We start from the raw sequence: 11,216 nt of genomic DNA on the forward strand, positions 1-11,216 counted from the left end.
TCAAAACAAACTCCTCCCATTGGAATTCAAGACTTCATTTTTTAAAAGGACATAAAACCAAATGGCATAAATTTGCAGATGGTGCAGATATAATATGATAGTGTTAAATATGTTAAGGATAATTAAAGGAAATGACAGAGTTCAAAATCTATATTTAGACCTTTGGGTTGTAAAGTCCCAAGGCTAAAAATCCACCTCATTTCATTTTGAGCTAAAATTTTGTTAAAATCACCGCCTCTCCAATTTCCTAAAGTTTTGTGTATGCCCATAAATATGAGCCCCTGAGGATTGCTGTTGTGTGTAATCTTGAAATGATTGGATACACTGTGTCCTTCATATCCCTTCTTAATGTTCCTTATATGCTCTTCTATCCTAATATGTAAATTACGTTTTGTGCGGCCCACATACTTGAGGCCGCATGGACATTCCAATAGGTACACTACATTGGTTGAATGGCAAGTGATGAGATTGTTTATGTTGAACTCTTCATTTTCTTTAGTACTTTTGAATTTCCCTACATGTCTTTTTTTGCTTCCAGTGTTCCTGCACGCCAAACATATTCCACAACCAAAGAAACCTTTCCTAGTATCAATTGGCTTTATGCTGCATGGTTTTCTAATGTGGTTCTTACTAGTAATTTTTTCATGTTAGGTGCCCCTCTAAAGATCACCTTGGGTTTGTCTGGTAGAATGGTGGACAGGACTGGGTCTTCCTTTAGGATTGACCAGTGTCTATTAATATTTTTTTTTAAATGACGGTTACCATGACTGTAATTACACAAAATAGGTATGTTGTCATTATCATTAAATCTTTCTATATTCTCATTAATCCCTTTATCTGTTAATAGGGTTTCTCTCTTAATTGCCATTACTTGATTAAGATCTTTGGTTAGATCATCTTGTTTATATCCTTTTTCCAACATTTTACCTTCTAATTTATGCGACTGTTCAATAAATTTAGTCTCCTCAGTGCAGTTTCTTTTTATCCGGATAAATTGGGATTTGGGGATTCCCATAAGCCAAGGTGTAAAATGACAGCTCGTGGTGTGAATAAAACTATTTACATCTACTTTTTTAAAATGAGTGCTAGTTTTGATTTTATTATCTTCAATAAAAATGTCAAGATCTAAAAAGTTCACTCTCGTTTTGTTAAAATCCGTAGTGAGGGCTATGCCCCAATCATTATTGTTCAATGTATTAAGGAAGTTGGTTAGTGATTCTTCTGTGCCTTCCCAGATAAAAAACAGGTCATCTATGTAACGGCGATAGGTAACGAGGCCCGTCGCCCAGCCTGCCTCATGATGGATAAACTGGAGCTCCCAATATGCCATAAAAAGATTGGCATAGCTGGGCGCGAACCTCGTTCCCATCGCCGTTCCACAGGCCTGTAAATAAAAATGTCCATCGTACCAGAAGTAATTGCTGGTTAAAATTAAAAGAATCCCTTGCATAATAAAATCTATATGGTCAGGGGGGAAATTACCTGATTGCTCTAAAAAGAACCTGGTGGCCATACAGCCCCTATCATGTGCAATATTGGTGTAAAGGGAGCTCACATCAGCAGTGGTCAGAAAATAATTTTCGTTCCACAGCGATTCTTCTATGTGTCTTAATATATCCCCAGTATCCTTCATATAGCTGGGTATTCCTTGAACAATTGGTTACAAGCATTGGTCCTCCAGTAATTTGTATGATTCCTTATTATAGTCATCTAATGTCATTAAAACTACACCTCCCGGGGGCGGGGCCTGGCCGCCGGCCGGATCAGACACGTTTTGTCTGAGCTCCTGCCTCGGAGCTGGTAAATCGGCGCAAACTGCGGGCCATGGGCTTATACCAGCCCGAAAAAGCAATCACAACATCACCCAGGCGATGGCGATTCGAGGGGTACCCGACAGGACCCCCAACGGCTTCAAAGTCACCCGATCGAGGCCTGAGGCCTACGGGCTTGAGCTCGGGTGGGACGGCCGCTCACCCAGTTCTCTAGCCGGAGGACTGCCACCCCCCCCCTCTGGGCCGGGGGGTCATCCCGGTCCCCACAGGAGACCACCACCGCACACAGCTACATTCCGACTCGGATCGAGCACTGTGAAACGGATGGCGCGCACCAAGATGGCCGACCCCCAGCCATGCGGCATAACCATTAGCAACGCACTAACGAGTCCATTACCTCGTGGCGAAGAGCTGCTGCGGCCTCCTCACCAAGCCCACCTAATGCCGTCCGGGCTAACGACCTTGCTCTTCAGGCAATGATGCAGGCACACAGGAGAATTTCAATCGGAAGCCATGACTACACGCACTGCCAGTGGCCCCAAGGGGTCTCTAGTTGGACTCGCACTCTGCCCACACAAAGCAGCGGACACAGCACACAGGCAGTACTCTGCACCCAAAGCAGAAGCTGGAAGAAGCACAAACGCAAGCACAACCATGGCTAGCAAGCCCCAAAGTAATCAAGCACCAAGCGGGGAATTATACTGGACTTGACGATGTCCAGGATGCCAGCCGAACCAGCGCAGCAGCAAGGGTGGCTAAGCGGCTGAATATATATATCAATATATGCATGTAATTATCATTTTAGCAGAGCACTGTTTATTATTGAACCAGGCATACCCCTTTTATTATTTTCCCTGATGTAAATGCTAGTACTACTGCTAATCCGCATAGATATTGCCTGTATTGCCTGACAACTAAACCTGACTAGCCCAGTGACTCGCTGCCCCCTGGTGGTCGACCTTAAGCAGTGTGAAGAAACTTGTACCACGAATTTATGTAAGCCTGTAACCTACTACTTGTAGCATCCCTACTCAAATAAGCATGTATAGCTCAGTTATAAAGTTTTATCAGCGTACACTAAACCTGTTCTATCTAAAAGCTAAACGAGCTGCTTACTTTACCATAACTTTGTATGACGCTATCGTTAACATTGAACACTTAAAAAAAAAAAAAATGTATGCATACCCAACTTGTCACAATACTGATATCATATGTATATGAAAATCGAGCCTGTCAATGCTATTGTGGCGACACAGGCACTGTTGTTACTACCTGCATACCAAAAATAAAGAATTAAAAAAAAAACAAAAAACTACACCTCCCCCCTTATCGGCTGGTTTTATAATTATTGAATTATCTTTCTGGAATTTCGTCAGGGCCATACACTCTTTCCTGGTGAGGTTCTGTTGATGTTTATTTGGTTCTTTAATTTTATTTATATCTCTCATCACTAATTTTTCAAATGTTACCATTTCACCTGATATTAAGTTTTTGGGATAGAACTTTGATTTTTCTTTCAAGTTAGTATGTTTATAGACATCATGTTGTGGATCTTCGGAATTAGTTAAAATGGGGTTCTTGTGGAAAAATTTCTTTAGACATAATGTCCTCTTAAATTTATTTAAATCAACATATGTCTCGAATTTATTTAGCTTTTTAGTTGGTGCGAATTTCAAACCCTTCTGTAACAATTTGATTTGAGGAAAATTCAAGACATCAATTCAAGAAAATCCCTGCTTGTTTTTCTCTATCTTTCATATTTCCTGGTTTCGTCTGTCTCTTTTTTCTCCTCTGAAGGTTCGCTCCTCCTCTAACTCCCCTTCCTCTATACTTCTCCGTCTCTTCTGTGGTGATCTCTGTTGGTATTGGGGTTTGTGTTTGACTCTGTTCCTCAGGTTCCAAAAATCCCCTTCCTGAGGGGTTCTGGCTAAGGTCTCGAATCTATTGGAGATAGGTATATGTGACAACCTCCTTGTACTTTTTCGGATTTTACTTTGGGCCGTTAAAAACTCGTCAGATCTTGCCCTTCTTTCTGTTCTTATTGGGGTTCTGATATTATCTTGGATATATGGCCTCGACACATGTGGTTCTCTTGTTCTCGTGCTTGAAACCTTAGGACGGTTCCATTCATTAGTGTGATTGGTTGGCGAGGGACCACTTTCCCCTGAGCTCTCTGCTCAGCTCCCTCGCGCGCCGCAGAGTGATGAATATGACGCCATATTCCAGCTCCCGGCATCACTCTGCGGCGCGCAAGAGAGCTGAGCAGAGAGCTCACTAATCAGTTCTCCCTCGCCAGCGCCGCCCGCCCGCCCAGCAGCCCCACTGGACCCCAGGGAGAACCACCCCCCAGCATTTCCAAAGGCAAGGAGACTGGGGGGGTTGAATTTAAAAATTAGTTTATTTTGTCTCTACTCTCTTTATTCAGTCCCTCTTTATCCTGTCCCTCTTTATTCTGTCTCTTCTCTCTTTATTCTGTCCCTCTTTATTCTGTCCCTCTTTATGCTGTATCTTTTTATTCTGCCCCTCTTTAGTCTGTCCCTCTTTATTCTGTACCTTTTTATTCTGTCCCTCTTTATTCTGTCCCTCTTTATTCTGTCCTTTTTTAAACTGTCCCTCTTTATTCTGTCCATTCTCTTTATTCTGTCCCTTTTTAAATTGTCCCTCTTTATTCTGTCCATTCTCTTTATTCTGTACCTTTTTATTTTGCCCATTCTCTCTTTCTGTCCCAGCAGGGAGAAGGAACCAAATCCCGCGATCGCGCATACCAAATGCCGCGAATCCGTGACGTCCAAGAGATCGTGAGAACGCAGACTGAGGTCACTGCATGTCCATCTGCGTTCTCGCGATCTCTTGGCCCCCAGTGAATCCTCGAGCGCCGCTCAGGACCGCGGCGTTCAAAGATCCAGAGATCCCAGATAGATTTAATAAATTAACTGTGGGGCCGTATTAAACCGGAACGCGGACCGCAAATGGCCCACGGGACGGTTTTTGGACGACTGCTCTATACAAAAAACATGCTTACATACAAATGCGCAAACACTGCTCCCAAATACAACCCTGGAAGGATGGGCAAATGGTAGATCTCCAGTGGCAAAGCATTGTGGGGGTTATACAAAGATGGAGATCTACCTTTTGGCCACTGTTGAGCTGGAGGCGGCCAAAAAGTTCTTCTTGCACCTGGGCCCTCTCTACTTTATTGCCGCCATCATTATTGGTCATCTTCCATACGTAGTCAAACAAATCTCCATACTTTAAGCATTCATTGTATGTAATTGAAATTGGTTTACTAATAAAAACGATATTGACTCTTCAAACCCTAGTCTGAATTTTGGTCCACCATGTATTAGTGAGGTGAAAGATAAAATGAAATGTCAAAATTGCAACAAAACATGAGAATATGAGAACAAAAGCCCCGAGAACCCATTATAGTTTGCTCTTTGGTTAGTCATTTCTCAGGCTGATTGGCCAAGGCGGGTTTGGCTCTGCCACTGGCCCTCCTCCTTGGCTGAGATAATCAAAATTGATGATCTTAGCCAATCCAATGCTTTCCAATGAAAAGCATTGTGATTGGCTGAAATCATCAATTCTGGCGATGTCAACCACAGAGGCATATTAGGGGCAGGGGTCGACATTGGCAAACCTACGTGGCACTGGAAATAGGGTAAGTTTTTACACTATTTAAGGAGGGTAAGGTGGATACAGGGGTCTAAATAGTTAGGTTGACACTATAGGAGCAGAAAAACCTGTTTGTGTTCCTGACCCTATAGTGTTTCTTTAAGCTACAATCCGAATGCCTGTATTAAAAATCCTTTTATATTCTAATATCATGTGTCTACTAAAAATTATTGATATCTGACCTTTATCTCTGACGATTTGAGTGACCCACTTGGCAGCAGAGCTCACACTCTGACTGTCTGTAACATCCAGGATTACTGTCTGCAGTCTGCTGGAAGCATTCTTCTTCAGATCCTCAGCACCTTCCTCTGTAAGACAGGCTGCAAGTACCTGCATCCCACGCCGGTCCAACTGCTTTGCCAACAGGTTCCCAAATCCAGTGTCACATCCAGTGATCAGCACATATTTATCAGAAAGATTTTCCAATATCTGGCTCTGCCTGTGCCATCTGTACATGAAGATTAGCACCAACAGTATTACCAGCAGAGGGATCCACATGATTCTTGCTCTGAATATATAAGAAAGTTAATGAGATATCAATGACAGGAAATTTAGCTGTTTGTGAGCAGTAATCATTGAATGGACCATTGTTGACTGATAGAATGTTTAGTTGGTGGGGCACAGTGTTCATTTTGTTGACTAACAATTTTAGTCAAATTTTAGTCGACTTAAGTTTTTGAGATTTAGTCGGCTAAAACTAGACTAAAACTAAAACAATTCAGATGACTTAAATACGACTGAAACTAAAATAGATTTTTAGTCAAAAGACTATGACAAAAACTAACCAGGGTTTGGGAGATATACACCTAGAGGGGCCGGGAGGACACAAAGAGACACAGAGGGGCTGGGGAAGGGGCAAAAGAGGCAGATAGAGGCTTTAACTAATCCCATTAGATTTTAGTAGGGTTGACTAAAATCTACTGGAGATTTAGTTGACTAAAACTAAAACAATTCAGATGACTAAAATACAACTAAAACTAAAATGGCTTTTTTTTGTCAAAATACTATGACTAACACTAAATTGAAATTTGTTGCCAAAATTAACACTGGTGGGGCATAATACGTGCAAAAAACAAGGAACATAATACCACTACCCATTATATACTGTAAAGGTAAACCATGCCTTTGTTTATTTGTACTATTATACAGACTCATAATTACATTGCAGAAGGCATACACCTTAGGGTAGATTTTATTACCAGGTTTATGTGTTGCCACAGGTTTTCTTCAATTTCTGATTGTAGTCTTTGGGAAAATCAAAACAAAAGAACAGCAATTCATATCTAATATTAAACTGAAATACATTTTAATAAAAGTCATCATGGAATAGCCTGCCTACCCCCATCAGACTCTCCCCTAGTCTTCAATCATTTAAGAAGTGCCTCAAAACCAATCTCTAGGAAAGCTTATGGCCTCCCAGAGTAACCTCTACCTTACATACCTGTCTCTCTCTCTTGCTCTCTCCTAAAGGGCAGCACTCTACTCTCTCCTGATTCACTCTCACCCTATTTGATTGATATTTCCTGTCCTAATATGTTTTATACCCCACCTCCTATAGACTGTAAGCTCGTTTGAGCAAGGTCCTCTTCAACCTATTGTGCCTGTAAGTTTTCTTGTAATTGTCCTATTTATAGTTAAATCCCCTCTCTCATAATATTGTAAAGCACTGCGGAATCTGTTGGCGCTGTATAAATGACAATAATAATAATAATGTATTGACAAATGAGACATGGATTTAATAACACATATTATCCTGTAACCCACAGATATCTGGACAAGTCTTCTTTGATGGCTCCTTTGGTGTGAGATGGCAAGGGAACCGAGGTGAAGATCTAATTAAAGTCCCACAGGTGTAACTAGTACACCTGGATAACTCTCACCTGTGGCCCCAAAAGAGGGGAATTGTCGTAGATAAAAGGTACATAAAGGGTTACAGTCTTCGTCTTAGTAAAGTCCTTCCACATCTACAGGGGTTAAAGATAATTTATTCTGCTTCAGTCAGCAGTTACTGCAGCTGGTTCTCTTTCTCATGAAATGTTAAGTTTGCTCTAACCTAGTAGATAACACTTTCAAATAAGCCATTGTTACTTTGGTATTTTTTTATGCACACACGCGTAGTAGACTAATTGCCATTTTATATATACGATGCTCTCCCATTAAAGATTGAGAAGACAATTTTTGACTACAAACTGAGTAAGGCTGTGGTTTTATTATCGCCCGAGCGCTCGAACACCTAATAATTCGGAGCATCTGGTTATGTCTCTTGGATGATTGATCCATCATAAATTTCTATATCAACACTTGAGGACAAACAGGGTTATTCACTAAAGTAATAATGCAAGGTGAATTCAAAGTGGATTTCAAATGTAATGTCAAAATATCTAAACTGGAAACATTATCTATGTCAGCTATACTTTCAGTTTAGATACTCTGGCCTTAAGTTTGAAATTAACTTTGAATTCTCACTTTAGTAAATAACCCTAAAAATTGGGACAGGGCTGGGAGAGGGTGTTGTGTGTGTGTGTGTGTGACTGTGTGTATATGTGTGTATGCTGCTTGTGGTGTTAAATGCTTGTGCAGATGCTGTTTCTGGTGTCGTGTGTTGGTAGGCTGCTTCTAATGTATGATTGTGCATACTCTGTTTGTTGTAGGTTTGATGCTGCTTGTGGGGAGGGTGCTTTTTTGGTTGCATGTGTGGATGAGGCTGTTTGCAGTAGAGTATGTGTTTTCACATGTGAATAGTGGCTGCAGCATGTATGTGTGGGGGAAAGGGCTACAGTGTTGGGGGATAGGGGTCACTGTGTGTGTTAGGGGGATATATAAACTCTAGTGTTCGGGGATAGGAACTCTAGTGTTGGTTGATAGGGAGTCTAGTGTTGGGGGATAGGAACTCTAGTGTTGGGGATAGGATTTCTAGTGTTGGGGCGTAGGAACTCTAGTGTTGGGGGATAGGGACTCAAGTGTTGAGGAATAGAGGCTTGTGTGTTTTGGGGAGATATAAGCTGTAGTATTGGGAAGGAGGTGTCTTTGTCAATCACTTGAATAATTCCCCTTGGTACCTTATTCATTTCTGCTCCTTTAATCTATATTTATAACATGTTTAAATATTCCTAGGGAAATTCTGTGGATTTTCTAGTTTTACTTTTATTGATATACATTTCTATTGAGATAGACTGTTGACAGAAAAGATAATTGGGGCCAGTAAAGACATGGATCTTTTCTCACATGTGCCACATTTAGAATGGTAACCTCAGTAATCCATGCACGTGAATCATCACTGAATTCTAGTGTGTAACAACACAAACAGGATTATTAAGTAAAATGTATTTAAAATGTAAACCAAATATTATAGCCAATATAGCTGGAAATGACGACGGAAATGATGCGGTGGCCATCTTGGTTCACTTCCTGATTTTCATATTGCTGATTACACATATTATCAACCATATTGGGACTCTATTTGTATATTTTTTGATAATATAGTCCACACATGATAATGATGTGTAATCAGCAATATAAAAATCGGGAGGTGAACCAAGATGGCCGCCGGGTCATTTCCGGCAGATACTACAGATGCCGATAAGGGGCTATGATGAGAGTGTAAAGCAGCCTAGGTATGGCTCATAGTGATGTTCCGGCAGAACACGGAAAAGACGTGATACACCCATTAAGTGTACCAATATGGCGGCTATGTGATGTGGGGAAAGTGACAGACTAAGTTCGCCTCCCGATGGAAACCAGAAACGCAGAGATACACCTTAGGGTGCACCAAGATGGCTGCGAGATCCGGACGACAAAACGATTTTAATTGATGCGTGATTGGTACGTTTGGCGCCAATTTTGGCATTTTAAAAGTGAACAGCCACAGTACCAAGCATCCTGCACCTGAGGAAGACATATTCAACGTCAAAACGCGTTGTGCTTAACCTGTGAACTTCCTATGGCACCATACTAAATGGAATGTAAGATTTTTATATTTATTATGTAATTAAATTTAACTTTTTATCTTACCATTGGTGCCTCTCTCTGATGTTTTATCCTGAGGGTGGAAGCTCCAATCAATAAAGATCCTACAAGATCATGAGACATTTTTTCCTATACATTAAACTCAAAGCGTACTTACCTGAGCCAGTAACATATATAGGCTCTGGAAAATATGGGACAACTATAGTGTTTTTATTTACATTCTCTGATTTTACTAGCTGTATTGCCCTATGAGATTTTATTTCTGATTTTTCCTAGGAAATACCCAGGAAACCTTTAAGAGTATATACTTATTTTTATTGTATTTACTTGTTACTTGTGATACACTGTTATTTCACTTTATTGCGCTGTTCACCATTATTTTGCATTTGTCTAAATTTATAGGTAAGCCTCTCCTAGACCGCTCCACTTTATCGGTGACTTTGTCTCCTGCTTGTTCCCAAACTCGTGCTTACAGGACTTCTCGTGTGTGGCTGTATTCCTATGGAACAGCCTGTCTCCCCCATCAGACGCTCCCTTACTCTTCAATCCTTTACAAAGTCCCTCAAACCAGCCTCTTCAGAATAGCCTATGGACTCCCGGGGTAATTGTACATTACTCTCTCAACTTAATTAGTAGGCATTCTCCACTTTATTGTGACCTTCCAGTTCTGCTACTTTGCCACCCTATTACTTGTCCATGCTGTCCTTTCTATTGTGTTTTATACCCCACCTCCACTGGATTGTAAGCTTCTTCATGTGTTCCTTATCAACATATTGTTCCTGTCAAAATATATAGTTTGTTTTATTTAATGTTAAAGTCCACTTAATAATATTGTAAAGTGCTGCAGAACGTTTGGTGCTTTATAAATGCCAATAAACGACATTAATAATAATGTTACTGAGTCGTATTGACAAGTCAATTGTAAAATGAAAGAACAGAAATTAGTAACGGTGTGTATATTTACAGTGAAATATTATCATTTCTATGTATTTGCATTGTTGTGGAAGGAGAAAATTATATTTACTCTTTTTTCCCTTTCTTTTCTTCTGTATCTGTGTTTTTAGTTTATTTTCCCACAATGTTCAATAAAAAGTATTTGAAAAGAAATATGCAGCAAGTAAACTTGAATATGGGGTTAATTGTGAGCCTTTTTATGTGGTCTGTTCTGCTAAGTCCATGCACACAAATTGTTTGGGGTGTATATAAACAAAAATGCTTAACATAGAATTAGCTCTTTTATACTAAGGAGCACGAAGACCCGTAACATGTAGAAAATTAAACGTTTTGCTCTTACCTGAGAGATAGATTTAGGTTTATTTTAGATGGGAATTGTCCTTTGTGCCTGTGTTCCAGGTGGCTTGAAATAAAACAATATTTGCATTCATGTGAGTTCAGAAAAAGACCTGATGTTGAAATCTGATGAGATATTAACTTATTAAACTCCACATCAGAGGGATTTTTTAAGGTGTCACTACTACCCATCAATAACAAGCCAACTAACAAAGAAACCTTACAAAAAAATGTTAATGTATGTATATGTATATGGAATTCAGTGGGTTCTTAAAAAAAAGTGCTCTTCTCCTTTTAAGACAAAGAATAAATGCAATAGTGCCCAATTTCAGTGGAAGGATGCACTTGGCTGTCATAACCTTTAATGAAGTATACCTACTCCCATCAGGCATAGCTGCTGTCATGAAGCCTATATGGACACATTGGACAGATATAGTGTGGGTGCCCACAGTTACAAAATTACACAGAGAGGCACAAAATGTATCAGGTTCCTGCTCCCACAATCACCTACCT

At 40.3% G+C, this 11,216-nt stretch overlaps 1 protein-coding gene across 1 annotated transcript in view; it reads right to left on the reverse strand.

Moving 5' to 3' along the window:
* Positions 1–10,740, reverse strand: part of LOC134596214 (retinol dehydrogenase 7-like) — a 51,734-nt gene extending 40,994 nt beyond the window's left edge. The window contains exons 1-2 of the mRNA XM_063444755.1: positions 10,708–10,740; positions 5,630–5,953 (exon numbers count right to left, since the gene is read on the reverse strand). Of these exons, the coding sequence (XP_063300825.1) occupies positions 5,630–5,945 (316 nt within the window). The 5' untranslated portion in view covers positions 5,946–5,953; positions 10,708–10,740. The remainder of the gene's footprint in view (positions 1–5,629; positions 5,954–10,707) is intronic.
* Positions 10,741–11,216: the final 476 nt, after the last annotated feature.

Source organism: Pelobates fuscus, chromosome 1 (genome assembly GCF_036172605.1).
Source record: "Pelobates fuscus isolate aPelFus1 chromosome 1, aPelFus1.pri, whole genome shotgun sequence".
Lineage (NCBI taxonomy): Eukaryota > Metazoa > Chordata > Amphibia > Anura > Pelobatidae > Pelobates > Pelobates fuscus.